Source organism: Colossoma macropomum, unplaced genomic scaffold (assembly GCF_904425465.1).
Source record: "Colossoma macropomum unplaced genomic scaffold, Colossoma_macropomum, whole genome shotgun sequence".
In the NCBI taxonomy this organism is placed as follows: domain Eukaryota; kingdom Metazoa; phylum Chordata; class Actinopteri; order Characiformes; family Serrasalmidae; genus Colossoma; species Colossoma macropomum.
The window spans coordinates 796,731-816,259 of NW_023494825.1; the positions used below are offsets into that span (position 1 = coordinate 796,731).

The 19,529-nt window shown below is 38.0% G+C and overlaps 1 protein-coding gene and 1 long non-coding RNA gene across 3 annotated transcripts in view; both read left to right on the forward strand.

Annotated features, from left to right (window-relative positions):
• The first annotated feature begins 3,681 nt into the window (after window positions 1-3,681).
• Window positions 3,682-7,249, forward strand: LOC118800204. The gene is made up of 2 exons (XR_005006190.1): window positions 3,682-3,792; window positions 5,032-7,249. It is a non-coding gene; the product is annotated as an uncharacterized LOC118800204 (long non-coding RNA).
• Window positions 7,250-13,304: 6,055 nt separating this feature from the next.
• LOC118800192 overlaps window positions 13,305-19,529 on the forward strand; it is a 79,908-nt gene continuing 73,683 nt past the window's right edge. Inside the window, exons 1-2 of one of the 2 annotated variants that reach the window (XM_036560370.1) lie at window positions 13,305-13,648; window positions 15,628-15,672. In XM_036560370.1, the coding sequence (XP_036416263.1) occupies window positions 13,464-13,648; window positions 15,628-15,672 (230 nt within the window). In that variant the 5' untranslated portion in view covers window positions 13,305-13,463. The remainder of the gene's footprint in view (window positions 13,649-15,627; window positions 15,673-19,529) is intronic. The other variant, XM_036560369.1, reaches the window with a different exon arrangement.

The following is a 19,529-nucleotide window of genomic DNA, read 5'->3' on the forward strand; positions in this document are numbered from 1 at the left end:
ATCTGCCTAAATACATAGAAACAAAAATATTCAATATTAAACCCAAATCAAGCCCTTGCCAAAAATATTAAAAATATTGAGTTGACTTGTACTTTACTGTCCGGTTACTTTTCTAAACAGTTATAACCAGTTATACTGCTTCATGTTGAAATACATCCAAAGTGCAGTCATTTTCATGGAGCCCTTAGTCCCTAGATGATGTCCCAGCAAACACACCTCCCACAGGCCTACTGTGGGCAAACCTACACAAAGCCCCCACTGGAGCCTCACTTCTGTTACAGAATGTGACCACAAGTAGCTCATTCAACGCTTTGGACAGACAGTGAAGTCATTCTAACATTAATAACATCTGAACTGGGAAACAACACTGACTGTAACTTTATTATTATCATCATTAATGCTGTTCATTGGATACTGCTTTGCCAACAAATGGCACTGCAAATCAGTCAAGTTCTTTCAAAAGAGACTCAGCAAACCATTTCTTTACTGGCCTTGCTCTCTTCACTGGAGCACAGTCATGTTGAAAGGGTAACTCTAACCACAAAATGGGAAGCCCACAATTCTCCAGAATGTGACAATATACTGTAGCATTAACATCACCCTTCACTGGAACTGAGGGGCCCAAACCCTGAGAAACAGCCCAGCCCATCATCCCTCCTCCACCAAACTCTACTGTTGGCTCTGTGCACTCCGGTAGGTAACGTTCTCCTGGTGTCCACCAAACCCATCATCAGACTGACAGGTAAAGAAGCTGATTCATCACTCCAGAGAACACGTTTCCACTGCTCCAGAGTCCAGTGGCGGCGCTTTACACCACTCCAGCCAACACTTGGCATTGCGCATAGTGATCTTAGGCTTGTGTATAGCTGCTTGGCTGCTATGGCTACCATGAAAACCCAATCCATGAAGCTCATAATGAGCAGTTCCTGTGCTAAAGTTGCTTCCAGTCACTGAGCTCTTTAGTACACTTCATCATACTGTCAGAGTTTGTTTATGAAAACACTGATGTTGAGTCCAGGTGCTGCCCTCAAAGAATATAGGCCACATAGGCCTAAACTTCATGGCGATTTGAATGTATTAAGTAAATAAAGAGTTTTTATAAATCATGCGTGAGAGACAGTTCCACTACTACTACATTCATCATTGATCAGTTTCTGACTAAAGGACTGCTGTTGTCTGTTGTCCAGATATTATTTGATATATGATATATGAGTGGTGGTCCATTCTCAGCACAGCAGAGACACTGACATGGTAGTGTGTGTGGTGCTGGTACGAGTGTATCAGAAACAGCAGTGTTGCTCTGGTTTTGTGTCACTGCTAGGCTAAGAGTGGACCACTACCCACATGGCCTCAACTAGCTATGAGGAGGTTGACCTCGGTAGTTTCAGAAGGGTTTTTTCACGGATCTCCTTTCATGAGACTAAATGTAGAAACAGCACCATTACGATAATACAGTCTAAATACAGTCTACTCAGAGGCACAGCTACAGTATTACAGGCCTACCCAATCAAATGGGGACAGAATATGTATTATGCTTCATATTATACGATAATGATTTTTTTTTTCTGTGAGTGCTGTCACTGTGTTATGGCCATCTGCAAAGCTCCGCCCTATTTTCCTCAACCCTCCAATCACTGCTTAGCAATCGCTGCTATCCGCAGTTGCTTAAGTACATTATCAGCAGCCGCTATGTTCGTAACTAGTCTTAGGACACCAAGGTCCTCAGAAGTTTCGGAGGGTTTTATGAGACTTAATGTGGGAAAAAGTGACAAGAAAAAGTGACGAAACTACACTCTACTCTACACACACACAGCTGAGTAGCTGTGGGTCCGCCACAGACGTAACTGCCTGCTCTATTTATCTCTGTACGAAAGGCTACACAGCCCTGAATACCAGAGTAACTGACTTCTTGAGAAGTTAATGCATGCTGCACACATGCTATAGGCCCTATAGGCCATACATGGCCCTGAGAAACCTTGAGTTTATGATCATAATTAAAAGATTATGCTTTTAAAATGTAAACCTCACAATCATTTTATTATCTGGACTGCTTGTGGTGTTGCTAGCTAAATCAGCATGCTTTATTCTGTCTCTGGTAGCTGCTCAGTTTAGGCTACAGGCTCTGTAGTTGGCTATATTAGCTATTATATGAGAAATTAAAGTTGTATTGTATTACATCTTCATAAAATACTACAACCAGCATGAGAAAGTTCACTGTTAACTAGCATATTGATGGTATAGCATCATGTAGCTAACACACAATGTGGGTGATCTCATTTATTTATGATAAAGATCAACATTTCTGTCCAGAGCCTATTTTCAGACTCTTTAGTAAGGTCATCCTCTTTGAGAGCGGTCATCTAGGAAATAAAAATGTAAAAATATTTCATTAAAAGTGATGACAATATGACTGCAATAATGCCACAAGGTTTTAGGCTGAAGGAAACTTCTAGAACTCTGCAGGGGTTTCCAACCTGATCCTCAGGTCCGGGCAGGCCATTTTACTTCATCTCTATGCGTGTGTTGTGAGTTGGTCAGAGTAAAAATGTGGACCACTGGAATAATGTGTCACATTTCTATCTTTTTTTTTCGCTTTTAGCCCAGGTTTATCGTGTTTGGAGGGTCCCTAAGAAGACGCTGTATGTCCCTTAATATGTTGACAACAACATGTAAAAAAATCTATTTCCCTCATTTTTGATCACAAAAAAAGTCAGTAATGAGCTGTCATCATCACTTCATCCCCATTGGCTGTTATGTCTAAGTGGACTGTGTGGATGACTAAGGGCCTCATTCTATAACAGCACTAGAGGAAAGCAAATAATTCAGTCTGAAAGTTCATTGTTATTGAGGATGTAATGTGCATTGTTTCCAACAGATGGCAGTATTTAACAAATCCAAGTGTAAGGATTTAGATAGCAAAGCTTAACGAGTGACCTTGAACAGCTTCATGTCAAAGATATTGCAAAAACAAACATTACGAATTAAGTCAAACCCATTAGTAGTAGTAGATATTCAGTTATTCATAAAAAGCTACATGCTAGTTTAAATGAGCAGTAAAGAAAATGAAAACCTTATTATGTGTATTTGATTTGATTTTGTGGAATCTTCAAAAGGCTTTAAGGGGCTGTTGGAGGGGGTGCATCAGTAGTGGGCCGTACCAGCTCACCTTGAACAATCTCCTAACCATCTACCTCTCCTATGAATAACCAGGGCTGTCGCTGGACCAGTTTTTGGGAACCTTTAGCCTCCCACATGCCCCACCACCCATAAAATGTACTGTATTAGTTCAAATAGCCAAGAATCTTTCTTCTTCATTCTTCTCTATCAACTGTTTCCAAATTCACAGTCTACTGTGTCATAAGAGGAGAGGGCAGTCCTCTGATATTTAGCACTGAGGAAAAGATTCATACGTCTGTGCCAATCTATAATCACATAATCTCTTCAGTGAAATCACAACACAATTCTGTTAGATTTTTCATATATTTCATCACTATTACTTATTTTTATGGTCTTTTGGTCTGTGCGCACTCCTGAAAGTGCTGTTCATCTGTTCTGACTGGCTAATGCAAATTTGTGAATTGATTATGTGACACATGATTGGCTGGAGTCAGTAAATGACTGACAGTAGCCCCGCCCACTCCCCCGGACTCACAGTCACAGCCACTCACAGTCGCCAGGACTGGTGATACAGTGAGTTAGAAACCGAAAGTAAGTTAAACTGGTGCCGTTCTACACGGAGAGAAGACTTCAGAGACAGGAAGCCTGCAGACACCAGCGCTTTGAGTTCACTCGGTAAGTTCAGACTAACAGAAATGCAGAATATCTGCGTGTAGTTTAAAGCAGGATCACGTTCTAACGTGTTTCACAGATACTGAACTGTCCCTTAACTCAGTGGATCAAACTCGAAGAAACTGTTACAGAATGGCTGCTTACGATTAATAAACATCGAGGTGTTTCTGTGAACTGGATTACATATAATAGTATAAACGGAATGTAAAATATGCTCATATATAATCACGTGTAACGGTTATAATAGTGTGGTTTGTCCGAAATCAGAGCGCATTACTGTTTATGAACGATTTGCAAGTATGACGTCGCACTGATATTGTAAAGGCGTTTTGATGTGTAGTGTGCAACACAACGTGCTGCTTTAGAGCTGTGTTTCTGAGTCCTGCTTCTGTCTGTTATACTGAATAAGAAAGTTTAGAAATATTTCTAATTGTCTATTAAACCAAACTATATATGCAGCTTTAGATGTTTTTTTTATTGTTTTTAAGGTGTTGTTTGGTGCTGTAGGTCACTGACAATAAACTAATTAGCCTAAGAATGAATGTTTTAGCACCCTATGCATACTTTTTTGGCATATATATATATATATATATATATATATATATATATATATATATATATATATATATATATGCCTTAACTATTTGTCTTTGTGCCCCTATAGTAAAAATAATAACGTTTACCATGAGCAACATTTAGTATTTATAGTATAGTACAATTAACCATTAATTAATGCTGTATTTATTCTTCATAATTTTTAAAACATTACTATTTAATGTAATGTTATTCAAACATTGATTTAATTCTAAATTAAATTTTAAATTAATTTGGTGAATGATATAATTTCTGTTACTTAATGTTATAGACTTTAGTTGACATGAGTATGATTTGTATTATAGACTTTAATACATTGGTAATTAGTGATTAGTTCTTGCTCTCCCAATAATATCTAAAATAATATGCTAGTTATCATTTCTACCAGCAGTTAATGATTAATTGAGACATTACTGAAACATTCAGAAATTATAATAATCTACTTAATAAAATCTAAAATAATGTTAATTCTTATTTCTATCGTTAGTTAATTATTAATTAAGAAAAGAGAGAAAAAGACAGAAAGAGAGAGAGAGAGATCATAATTGCGGACAGTTAGAACATTTGAATGAATATATTAACGTGTGTGTGTGTGTGTGTGTGTGTGTGTGTGTGTGTGTGTGTGTGTGTTCCTCTTCTTGTGTGCAGATTCTTGTGAGCTCACTCTGGATCCAAACACAGTACACAGAGAACACTCTCTGTCTGATGAGGACAGAAAGGTGACAAATCTGGGATCTTCACACTCGTATCCTGATCATCCAGAGAGATTTGATGTCTATGGGCAAATTTCGGTGTAGAGAAAGTCTGACTGGACGCTGTTACTGGGAGGCTGAGTGGAGCAGGGGGAGAGGAGCTGAAGTAGCTCTGACATATAAATCAATCCAGAGGAAAGAAGACGGTGCTGACTGCAGGTTTGGACAGAATGTAAAGTCCTGGAGGCTGGACTGCTCTGATAGCAGTTACTCTGTCTATCACAATAATGACAGCACTGCTGTCCAGGCTGCTCCCTCCAGCTCTAATAGAGTAGGAGTGTATGTGGACTGGCCAGGGGGCACTCTGTCCTTCTACAGAGTCTCCCCTGATACACACACACTGACTCACCTATACACATTCAACACCACATTCACTGAACCGCTCTATGCTGGATTTACTCTATGGCGTGATTATCCTGGCTCGTCAGTGCATGTGTGTGAGATAGAATAGCCTCCTATGTGTGTTTGTGTGTCCTCTACACAAACAACTAAAGCTCATGAACATCACAACACACAGTTACAACAAGGAAAACTAGACTGTCACACTCTGTCTCTGTCTATCTCTCTCTCTGTCTCTGTCTCTTAAATTTAATTAAATGGATATGTTTATGGTTTTAACAGCAATAATTAAATAGTTGCAGGCAGCAGTATCATCAGGAGGATCAGTGGCAGGTGTAGCTTTCTGCACAGCATTAAACAGCAGGATGCACCATGGTGGTCAAACTGGTGGTCCTATTAACCCTACAACTGACATATCGCCACAATGTTCTTTATGTGAGTTGGAATTGGCGACTGTCACTCAGAAAAATATAATTAAAAATAGTGAAAATAATAAAAATGTAAAAGTAAGTAAAAGTAAATAAATAAATATCACTGTTTTGTAACTGTATATTGTCAAAGAAAAATCTCCTTACTTTTATTCCTATCCTTGCACAAATTAATTCCTATGAGATATTCTTACTGGGCCACTTTTCACATTCACTATTGTCTACTATTCACTAGACAATATTGTACTATCGTCTAGTGTTAAGGCACTGGATCTTTAGACTGTTCTGTACTATTGTCATTATTGTACTACTGTACTATTGGATTACTGTACTATTGTACAGTACTGTACAATTGTCATTCTGTACTATTGTCATTTATTTATTGTAAAATGTCATTAATTCATTTATTTACTCTTATTTCTTTATGTTTTCTGTGAATTGTTCCTACAATATGCAGTAATTTATAGCTGGTATTGTACCTTTGCCCCTACACATGCTGCTTTAAATAGAAGGGTTTTTTATTAATATGTAAATACAAAGACAGAAATGCTGTCTATAGAAAGGGCTCTTTGGTTTGGTTTGAGCTGCGCCCACAGTGTTCATCTGTGGAGTCTTTTATTTTGAAAGCATGTTTCCGATGACGTTGTTGCACAACGGATAAATCTACCCTGAATGTGGAATTGCAGGCTGCTCCATTGATAGTATATATATACTGGACCCAGTCATCCCACTGTTTTCAATGGGGTCCAGGTGAGGTCAGTCTTCTCACTTCCTGATCAGATTCTCATGCAGAGGTCAGTGGGAATGCATGAGACTGCACAGGCGCCTTAATGACAACTTCTACTGTGCAGTTCAAATTACCACACTGAGTGTGGGAGCTGCCCAGCAATGATCTGTGAATGTGTTGGAGGAACAAAAAGTATCACAACCATTCAGCACTACAGGACACTTTCACCAAATAACTAATTTTTAGTTACTACTTCCTAATAATGATCATTATTAAATAAATAAATAGATAAATAAATGCGTTAATAATGATTATATTAATACTCACTATTTAATCAATTATTTCTTTATTTTGCAATGATAATAATTGTACATAATTTATATAGTATTCATAATTATTATTTTACAATCCAAACAAAGCATAAGTAAAATTAAATTCATTCACTACTGAATAAATACATAAATAATAAAAACAATATATTCATGAAAAAAACACAGTTATTACAATGTCTTTACTCACTCTATGAAATCATGTACTGTGAGTGCCTGTCTCTATTGTTTTTTTTGGTGCACTACACAACATCAAACACTGCATTTTGATTAAATTGCCATTGTTAAGAATTAGTGTTTGCCATGTGTCTTCTTCTACTTCTTCCACTTTTTCTTCGTCTTCTTCTTCTTATTATTATTATTATTATTAATAAACAGTAAAGGGCAGTCTTTCGAGTCACAACTTTTTCACATCATTTTCTATACTGTAACAGAAAAATGAAAAGCTATGAAGTGATTCAAAGTCCTGTGTTGATCAAAGGACAGACAGTCCAGTCTCTCTAGAGGAATACAGGGCCGTATGGTGATCTAAAACAGCTCAAATGAGTCTTTATCATTGGAGACATGCTGAAATGAATGGAAGTCATTGCAGAGCTTCTTTCAAATGGTCCTCTGGCGCCCAACCAGCTTACTTCCAGTGGCAAGAGTTTGAAGGCAAAAGCTGGGGGCCTGGACTGCACAGCTTGCCAGACTGCATCCCTTTGACCATAGCCATTTAAATGACAGCATCATTAAACAGCTCCACTTTTGAGCTCAACCAGACCATTGCAGTGGTGCGTCATTCTGTAGTCCACATTATGCCCATATTAGGAACTCTAGGTCTAAGCTTGATTTCTCCAGAATGAATAGGGTTTTCAAAAATCGCTTTATTGCACCCTGTGATAAGTTAAAATGTCCAGAATCCGATACATTTTGTACTGTGTACATTTTCTCCCACTCATCACTGGATCCTCTAAATTATGAAGTTGTTAAAGAATCTTAATAATAATAATGGTACATGCTAGCTAATGCTACTCTGCATCAATTTGATGTCACTGGACTACACGAAAGCTAGGCAGACTATGGCGCTGTTCCTGACGAGTTTTCCTACCTTATTGAAATGTCCTACCACAGTGCATATTTATAGGAATTTTCATGTTACTCCTGAAAATGATGCAGCAGTTTTGATTAGTTATCACAAACATTGGTAAACGGGTCAAAACAATACTGACATGTTGGTTCTCTGAAACAGCAAAAATAGGTTTAAGTTACTCAGCCGTCTAGCAGAAACAAAGCTATCTGCTCGTTTCATGCTTTTCAACTCTCCATGAAGCTGGTCAGCTACTTTTTTGCCAGCTGCTTATTCGAATTTTCCCGTTCCACCTTAAATGGAGTAACTGCTGCACCATGTAAGGTGGAATGGGGAAATTTGAACAACCAGCTGGAGAGAGAAAATGTCCTCAGAAAATGTTACCAGCATTAAAATAATAATTAGGAGATTTTGTCAGCCTAAATCAGGTTATCAGGGAATAAGCAGTAATATTGAGTCAGTACTGATTTAGCTTGAGTGCAGGTCAGTTTCTAGAGATTTCAGATGAATATGAATATTAGAACAACAGATAACTGCATCATGACCTAAGAGGCAAATCTGCTTTTTTTGTCCTGACTTCTTTTCATCTGCGCTCAGTCGGTATATGGAAGTTCACTACCACACTGTCCAAGCCTGCTGTGTTGCACGGTTTTTAAAAAGTGAAACATTTACTGCTAAACTGTTTTCCTTTATTAACTTTATTTGAATTTACTCATATTGTAAAACAGTCCTTCCAAGATCCAAAATAATTGTCAGAATAAAAAATATCACTACATTTTTGAGCTGCCATATCAACATTTTTCCATAAGACCATAAGATGTGTCAAGAAAAATATATATCATTAAGTTTATACTCCTGTTTCTCTGCTGCTTTAAATTTGGCAGTGCTGCTGTTTGTGCAGTATTACTCATTTTAAGGTACACATTAACAGAACTGTCTGCTCTACACTCTCAGAAAAGAAGATACTGTATATGTACACTTTTTTTCACCAAACTACAATGTAAATACACCCTTAAAGGTGCACTAATGGCCTAAAGGCCCAATTACGTTTCCTAACTAAAGGTCCTGAAGATGTACCCTTGAGACTACCACCCCAGTGACAGTTCAGCACCTTTTATCTGAGAGTGATGTGGTGTGTTGTGTCATCACGTCATAAAATGTGTTAAGGTAGATTGATTTTAAGTCTAAATGTCCTACATATGGCAGTATAAGAGTGTATGTGTGTGACAGAGAGGGGTACACAGCAGGACATGTGATGTGTAAGGGGGTGCAGTGCTGGCAGTTTTGGAACCACTGCTGTAAATGTATTCTGAATATGTTAACTTATTATATATTGTAATGGAATGTGTTACTGAATACATTTAGGACAGTGTGTTCAGTGTTCAGAGGTCACCAGACTGCAGGCAGATTCATCAACCAATCATCTATCAGGATGAGCAAAAGTAAAAAAAAAAAATCTTTAGATAGGCTCAATAGGAAATGATTAAAAATGACATGAAAACTGTCAAGAACAAAATCAGAGACATCCTAACACAGAAAGTAGCAGGTTCTAAGGATAATGAGTCAGGAGAACCAGGAGGGGATCCTTTAACAAATCAACAGAACAATCCTAACTTTCAGCTGTGATCTGCCATTTTTTAGTCCAAATGTACAAAAAAATCAGCTCTTCAGTGTGAGTCGGTTCACCTAAACGAGCTGGTTCAAAGAACCGATTCGTTCGCAAACAACACATCAGTAGGAGGAAGCAAGACTGGTGAGACAGAGAGGAAACGAGAGGGAGGGGTGACGCAGTAAACTCAGCTAAACTCAGTGGAGGATCAGACTTGAACAAGTTACAAAATGGCCGATTACTGAAACACGTAGAGACGAAGACGGGAGATGGCCAAAAATGTATTATGTGAACTGGCCTAAAATACTGTAAACTGAATGTAAAATATGAACGTGTAGTTATTTTAACGGTTATTATTATATGGTTTGTCTGAATTCAGAGCGCTTTACTGTTTGTGTGCGAGTTGTAACTATGGCGTCGATGAAAAAGCACTAAAACTGTAAAAGGCGTGTTGATGTGCAGTAGCGCAGTTTGACCAGCAGAACAGAAACAGACCTCAAGACAACATGCTGCTTTAGAGCTGGGTTTCTCAATCCTGCTCCTGTTTATTATACTGAATAAGAATGTTTAGTAATGTTCTCTTTAATATCCATTTTAATTGCCTGACAGACTAAATCATATATATATATAATTTTAGGTTTTCATATCAAAGGTTTCATATCAGTTTTTCAGGTGTTGTTTTATGCTGTAGGTTACTGACAATAAACTCATCAGCCTAAGAATGAATGTTTTAGCACCCTATGTATATTTTTATGGATGAACTGTTCACAGGGAGCAGCAGCTTCAGCAGCTCCTGAATCCAGCTGTGTATGAAGAGCAACTTCATGATGATGGACACTTCCAATTCCAGCGGTGGAGGAAGACTCTACAAAAGAAAGCGAGTAACTACATCAGCACTTAACATGAAGAAAAAAAAAAGCAAGAGGAAACACAAAAGTTCTTTCAGATTTTCAAACAAAATTGTATGTAAGACAAAGACAGTAAACACAAAATACAATTTTCAAAGTGACATTTAATCTATTGATGGATAATTTCATCCAACAACAGCTGGCCCTATGTGAAAAACTATTCGCCCTCCTTACTAAACCAGATGTAGCTCAATCAGTTTAATCAGGATCAGTTAAACCAGACAAACAGGCTTAATTACTGCCAGCCCTGCTGAATCCAAACATCACATAAACAGATCCTTTCCAGCAATGTGAAGTGTCTCAACTAGCAGCACACACTACACCTTGATCAAGAGAATTTGAGAAAGAGATGAGAAGTAAAGAAGGAATACTGAGTAGCGTTACCAGATGTGTTGCACCTCGAGATAACAGCACACATAAATTTTCTGATCTGTGAAATATTTCACAACTATATTTATGCCTATTAATCCTTTATTAATAAGTTTTGGAGATAAAAAGCTGAACATTTTGAGGGTTTGACTCCGAAATGCTATTTACACTAAAACAGCAAAGAAATTGCATTTGTTTAAGGCATTATCTGATCTGTAAAACTTTCACTAACACAGTTTGGAATTTTTTATGTTTACAGTTCTACTCACATTTTCATGTGTAATAATATAGGTATTCATTTTTGGGGGCGAATACTGAAAAATGCATGTATATAATGCATATAATTAAATAACTGATCAATAACGGTTTGTGAAGTGTTTCACAAATTGAGCTCTGCCAAATCAAACACATTTTCATGGATTTTGATGTCATTTGTATTGAAAAGCACCTGCCAAAGTAAAGAAACAAAAAAACAATAACAACAAACAAACTTATGTTTCATGTTCTCTCGCTTTCCTTTCTCACGGTTTACACAGGCCACAGACAGACAAAATAAGAGCTGTGAAATTTTTCACAAATCAATCATTTTGAGCCTGGTTTCATCTGAGAGCTCAACTTTTGAAGTTTTAAGCTTTAGAAAATAAACTTCTGATGTGTAATATTGGCAGACTTTAGCATGGAAAATTAGGCCATCTGAATTCACAAATCAGGACTAACAAAGCACACAAGTGGATTCATTCAAGAAAAAAAATAATATATGGAATACATTTGGTTTTGTTTAATTTGATAGGTGGTATAGAATTCCTGCTGAGATGTGACTATAAAATTGAAAAATAACCTGTTAATCTCTAAATTTCATAAACAAGCTCTGTTAACTTGAACACTGGCTTATAAGCATAATTTCTCACCTCACAAATGAATGTTCCTATTTCGGAAAAATAGGAACATTCATTTGTTTCAAGAACAAATCTCTTTTTCTAGGTTTGATAATAATATTAGTGAAACAACTCCTGAACGCTGATGGCCTTTTGTTGACGTTGTGAATGTCTTAATAAATTTGGAGAGCCAGTCACAACCAAAAAAATATGCTATAGTTTTTGACACTATACCACAACAAACGGTGCAGCTTCAGCCAACAAGGATAAGGATGTCATAGTGAATAGTCATTATATTAGGATGCCTGATATTCTTAAATATAAATGTACAAACAAATATACATGGAGATTCACTCGAAAGAGGCCCTGAATATTCTGCTGTAACTCCCGTTAGGATGAAGCAATCTGAACCAAAAAAAATACACTACAGACCTTGACATATGTGGAATCGATTGGGTAGGGGGGGTATGCACCCGGAAGTTGCAAACGGAGGTTAAACGTCGCGACGGCTATCAGGCAGGAGCACATTGCACATTGTTTGGTTCAGATTGCTTCGTCGTAGCCAGAGTTACTACAGAATATTCAGGGCCTCTTTCGAATTAACCTCTCTGTTTTAGGAATGTCATATCTAATGAATGATATTTAAATATTGATATTTGTATTGGGGAACATAAATTGGAATAAAGCACAGACTGTTTGCGCTAATTATTGTATGAATAATAAAATAAAGGAAATGACTTTCAAAACTTTGCACACCTTATACCCTGTTAAAGTGTTGTAGAGATGGATGTTTCAGATGTTTTTATTTATTTTTCTGTGGATAGATTGGATTTAAAAGTCTTTCTTTTTGTACAATAATTATTATTGGTAAATATAACTTACATGAGAAGACATGGTCTGAATAAAAGACAAACTTTACACATTTCCTCCATGAGATTAAGGAACATGGCACTATTTAAAAAAATATATATATAAAAAACAAGAAAGCCAAAACTACACCCTTGGCTGATGGTTGTTGAATGTTATGTTGTTGCATACTTCCTACAATAAAAATGCAGCAGTGTTAGCAGATGTACGTTACTACATTCTGGAGTTATAGATGATAGGAGACTGAACTGCTAACGATAAGCGAACTTGACTGCAAAACCACAGGAAATTGCTAAACCGCCCCCGCTTCCTGTTCATCTTGTTCAGAACTGGTGACATGAGAAACGAAAGCAGCTCTAAACTGGCGCTGTTATAAGCAGAAAGAAGATTTTCGATTGGATTCACACGGTAAGTTCATAACTAATAAGAATCTGTGTGTAGTTTAAAGCAAGAAAACGTTTTGCGTGTTTCACAGACACTAAACTGTTCTTTCAGCTGGACGCGGTGGAGGATCAAACAGTCGATATAAATGGGGATAAATACTGTAAACTGAATGTAAAATAGGAACATATATAGTCATATTTACGGTTGATAGTTGTGTGGTTTGTCCGAATTCAGAGCGCTTTACTGTTTGTGTGCGAGTTATAAGTATGACGTCGAAAGAAAAGCACTCAAAAGGCGTGTTGATATGCAGTAGCTTTTTATGACCAGCAGAGGGAGGCTGTCTTAGAGCTGTTTTTCTGGAGTAGGTGTTCGTTTTTACATACCGTGCTGGGTCCAGAAACTGCTTCTCTCCTTCACCGGCAGAATGAGAAGGAATCGAGGAGTAGGAGGAATCAGTAGGAGTAAGAGGAGAACCAGCAGAGATGGGAACAGCTCTCTCCTTACTCCTCTTTCCCCATACAAAAAACCTCTTATATGGCCTTATATGCACGTATATGAATGCAGGCGAGGCATATATTTTAAATGTATGTACATATGTGCTCTACATATGTAAGTATCAAATATTGGATATATTCATTATGTATGAATTTCACGTATATGTCGAATAGTTTTTGTATTTAGTATTTTGTAGTTTTTGTTAATATTTCCATTTATTTAATGTTTGAATGATTCCATTGCCTAACGCACAATGTGCATGTTTTTAGAGTGTAATTACATATCTATTATACTACCTTCGGAAGTATAAAAAACTAATGTAACATTAGGTTAGCACATATTAGTATGCGGTCCGTGTATCTTTTGGTCATTAGATTTTCATTTCAAATCCAGTATTGAAAAACGGTAAAATGGTTCTGTGTAAATCAAGAAATAGCTTCGTTTTACAGTTTCACAAACCATAGAAAGAAAAACAGAAGAAGAATAAAGGGTCATATTTTATTTATGCATATTTAAGAATTTCTACCACTTAAACCGGAGAACAACGTGCAGAGGGCACGTATGGTCGCAGAAGCTGATAAAGACAGGAAAGATCGGGCATGAATGCTGACGATAGGCCTAGTCCTGGGAATTTTTGGGAGACTGTATAACGTTTTTATAGGTGTTTGTCTGAAGCAATATGGGGAAGAGACTCTACAGGACTACTGCCATTTAACAGCGAAGTCAAAGGTAAATGAAAGTCATTTTGCGCAATAATCATGAAAAATGTACACGGTCACATCGTCAGATGTGTTACAGCAGCTGTGTTACAGCCCCAGACTAAGGAATCAAAGCTGTGAGCTGTCCTGTGTTGTTCTTATGGAGCTGCCACTGGCTCTGGTTTTGGGAAAGGGGCTTTAGAGGCCCGTTATGCTGAGCTGCGCCGTGACTGAAGGGACGTTGTTGTGGTTTAATGATGTTAATGTTGTTGTTTGGTTAGTCTAAAATGTACGTGTGTGTTATTCCGTTATTCTGTAGCCTCTCCAGCGTCTCCTTCTTCACCAACACACTCATCATTATGATTGAAACCCATTCAGTTCTCCGAGTGCCGCGCAACAACCAGCGCCTTCGTTACATTACACTAAACTATCACTGTGAGACGGAGACTCTGTGCTGCTCTGCAGTTTCTGAAACCATGCATGCACTCTGCACGTCTAAAATAAAGCTATTTCGTAGTTGTTCCACTGACAGTAATAGAACCAAAAATGAGAACTGCCCTTTTTTCAGTGCTGGTTTCGAAATGAAAATCAATCTACACTCTTAAAAGAAATGTGTTAAAAAATAACACACTCTGTCTCTAACTAGACACATCAGTGTGTTCAGTTGGAGAAAACACATTTTGTGTTACTTTTAACACAAAATGTGTTGAAATATTTCTATAACTTGTTATGGATAACACATTTTGGGTTACTTTAAGCACAGAATGTGTTAAATCAGAAAACAATATGACACAAAAAAGTGTTAAAATGGGGAACACAAGTTAGTGTGTTGTTATTTAACACATCACTTTTTAGAGTGTAATGACCAAACGATACGCTGACCGTATGTCATCCATACATGAATGCTCTCTGTTATTTATTGTTAAATATGTTACACATATGTCTATAAATGGTGATATATGTCCAAAACAAGACCCATATTTGAAAAATGGCCAGTTTTAGATAAGTTGGCATATGACATGTTTGTTGGATATGAGGGAAATCCATATATGCTAATATTTATCATATATTTGAAATGTATATACTGCCACATATCAGATTTCCATATGGGTAAACTTGATGTCGACTATTGTTGAATGGAACCAGCTGATACACATTTGTATGGTTTTCTCCTGCTTTTTGCGCCAATTATGTAAAGTGGCCCACTATCCTCTTGCTATCTTGGATGTTATTGTTCTCAAATGCTCATCATATCCAAAATTGTTACGAAAGCATTTCGGGAAAGAAACTCCTAATATATATGCAATCACTAGGAATTACATGCATATAATTGCTTTGTGTAGTAGTAGTTACTGTATAAGCAAATGTTTTTTTTTGTTGTTTTTTTTTTTCCAGATACCTACAGTTAACATCATTTGATGAATTAACTAATCATCTTCGGTAAGTCATCTAACGTTTGAACATCTGATGTTAGCAATTGTTTAAAAAAAATAGCTTTTAAATCTTAAACAAAACATATTTTGCTCTCACTGGCACACTGGATCGCTCCACCACGGTGGGCTGTTACGTGTGTCTGAACACATCTGGGCAGTTCTTTCCAGTCAATATGCCAGACCAGGCACATGTCTCTTTGAAAGTGGAGAGGTGTGTACACCTGAAGCTCAAAGCCACACTAAAGTTTTTAAAACATATTTGGAATCACAGGTTAAATCTGTCCTTCCTGTGTGGAGTCTGCATGTTCTCCTTGTGTCTGCGTGGGTTCCCTCCCACAGTCCAAAGACATGCAGTCAGGTGAATGGAGTTGCTAAATTGCCCCTCAGTGCGTGTGTGAGGGTATATGTCTGTCTGTCTGCCCTGTGTTGGGATGGCCATCTGTCCAGGGTGTTTCCTGCCTTCTGCCCAATGACCGCTGAGATAGACTCAAGCACATTCCGCAACCCAGAAGGATAAGCGGCTTAGATACTATGTGTGTGTGTGTGTGTGTGTGTGTGTGTGAGGTAAAATCTGTCAAAAAATCTCATAAATAGTTTGAGGTTAGTTGCTGTGCTTGTGCATACCTACATAGCAAGTGGGGGGGTTTCCACTTTCCCACTTCCTAGCATTGACATGAAAACAATAGAGGCACCATTGTGAAAATTCAGCATTAATATGTACGTATGTTCTTTATTTCTTTAATGTGTTTCTCGTCGACTGTGCAGTAGCTGTATCAGCTAATATTGTAAGAACATATTACCATTGAGAGTAGCTTATTTCTTTAATCATCCTTTTCTGTATGGACATGATAGGGAAATAAAGTTTTTTTTTTTTAATTAATTTTTTTAAAAGAAAATCAAAAATACAGAGATGAGAAAATTGGTGCAATGACATTAAATTGCATTTTATTGAAATATTACAAAGATCTTTCCAAACAAAGACCCAAACGTTGCTTGGAAATTTGAAGTGTGCATTAAAGAAAGCATCTGAATATTTAAAGTGAAGGTCAAACTACAGATTCATGACAATCACACAGCTATGGGGTGAACAGGGAGTGGGCTGTGCAACCCAAAAGAGTAGATTAGCCTCTATGGGTGTCCCTCACTAAAGCTGATATCTGGGACAGGTTAACTGGTGATTCCTCATGTTGTTTCTCTGTTTGCAAAGTGCAGTGTTGTGCCAGCCATGAGTGAAAAATGCTGTGGGATTGTTTTCTTCTAGCGGTATGCTGCTAAAACACACATCAAAAACGTATAGTGCAGAGACTATAATCACTTAATTTGGATGTTTTCTGTGGTTGACTGCAGACTAAGACCACAATTTAGCTTGCTGATTTAAGATCAGGTCATTATTTTGTTGTTTAACACATTAAATATCACATTAAACTAAAAAAATATTTGTGTTGAAGGTCCCTTTAACTCAGTGTTTTACTGTCACAGTTTTCTAGCAGTTTGACTCCCTAGCTCTCCTTCCATCTCTCTCTCTCTCTCTCTCTCTCTCTCTCTCTCTCTCTCTCTCTCTCTCCCTGTCCCTCTCTCTCTCCCTCTCTCTCTTTCTCTCCCTCTCTCTCTCCCTCCCTCCCTCCCTCCCTCTCCCTCTCTCCCTCCCTCCCTCTCCCTCCCTCCTTCTCCCTCTCTCTTCCTCTCCCTCCCCCTTCCACCCCTCCTTCTCCCTCTCTCTCTTTTCCTCTCCCTCTCTCTCCCTCTCTCTCTCCCTCTCCATCCCTCTCTCCCTCTTCATCCCTCCCTCTCTTCCTCTACCTCTGTCTCCCTCCCTCTCAATTCCTCTTTGTCCCTTTCTTACGTAAAATGTGATTTGCTATTATATATTATGTAATAATCTTAATTATGCATTGATGTAAATGAAACATTATTTACATCTACTTTTGTGTTTAAGTACTGTAAAGAGAGGTTTTGCTCTGTAACTTTAAATATCTTTTTAGTCATTCTGTAACAAAGTACAGTCTATCTTTCTTTGCTTATAATAGCAGTTTCTTAAATTTAGGGACCAGGACAGTTTGAAGAAATCATCAGTGGCCTCGATACCCAACTTTGTACTGAATCAGACCCACATCAGCTTTAGATCAGCGTTTCAGTTAGTCAGTTAGCCACTGTAAAGACTGTAGTTTTTTCAGTTCTAATCAGCGAGAAACACTATATGGACAAAAGTATTGGGACACCTACACATCACACCTACAGGAGCTTTTATGACTCCCATTCTAAATACATAGGCATTAATATGGAGCTGGTCCCCCATTGCAGCTCTAACAGCTTCCACTCTTCTGCAAAGCTTCTACAAGATTTTGCAGTTTGTCTGTGGGAATTTCTGCCCATTCGTCCAGAAGAGCATTTGTGAGGCCAGACACTAATGTTGGATGAGAAGGTCTGGCTCACAATCTCCATTACAGTTCATGTGTTTGATGGACTCAGGACTCTGTGAGGGGCAGTCAAGTTCTTCCACACCAAACTCACCCAGTCAGGCCTTTATGGAGCTGCTTTGTGCTCTGGGGCTCAGTCATGCTGGAACAGGAAAGGTTCTTCCCCAAACTGTTCCCACAGAGTTGAAAACTGAAGCATTAAGATTTCCCTTCACTGGAACTAAGGGTTCTAGACCAACCCCTGAAAAACAGCCCCATATCATCATCCCTCCTCCACCAAACTTTACAGCTGGCACAGTGCAGTCAGGCAGGTAACGTTCTCCTGGCATTCGCCAAACCCAGACTCGTCCATCAGACTGACAGATAGAGAAGCTGATTCATCACTCCGCAGAATATGTTTCCACTGCTCCAGAGTCCAGTGGCGGCGCTTTACACCCCTCCAGCCGATGCTTGGCATTGTGCATTTTGATCTTAGGCTTGTGTGCAGCTGCTCGGCCATGGAAACCCATTTTGTGAAGCTTCTAATGCAGAGTTCTTTTGTTGACGAAAGGCACCGTGCGTTTCAGAACTCAATGGTCCCACTCTGTGAGTTTGTGTGGTCAACTGTGTCATAGCTGAGCTGTTGTCACTCCTAGACACTTCCATTTCACAATAATAGAACTTACAGTTGTCTGGGGCAGAACTAGCAGGACAGAAATTTCACAGACTTGTGGCAGAGGTGGCATCCTATGGCAGTGCCATGTTTAAAGTCATTGAGCTCTTCACTATGACCCATTCTACTGACAGTGTTTGTATATGGACACTGCAAGGCTATGTACTTAATTGTATCCACCTGTTAGCAATGGGTGTGGCTGAAACACCTGAACTCAATCATTAGGAGGGGTGTCTCAATACTTTTGTCTGTACTGTGTATGTCCATGAGATTTTTTACAAAAGAGTAAAGCGGCTCTGCTCCAAAAACAAAACATCAAACCAGAGAAATTCTGAAGAATTGAAAGTTGTGTGCAAAAGTTTGGTTTCCCCGTTAAAGTGTGGTGTTGATTTTCTAAGTGTAAATAAGTGTAAACATCCTCTACAGAGAAACCTGTGCACATATTAATGCAAAATTACTGTTTATTTAGTGAATTTAACATACTGGAAAAAATAAAATGTAGAGTGTGCAAAATGTATGGCACATTTTATATTTGTTATATTTTCCAATATGTTAAACTCTCAAAAATTGTGCAGTGAAGTTTACAGAAAAAAATCTAAACATCAGGCACATACCAAGACTAAATGAAACTATCTGTTTGTCTTTTATGGGAAAAGAACCTACCCCTTCTATTAGGCTGGCTACACTGCAGTTTATTTAGAGATAAAAAAAGCAGATAAGTAGGGACATATAACGTCAGTGTGTGCAAAAGCACATGGTTAAGCCTGTGAGAGATTATATAAATTAAGTTTTTTG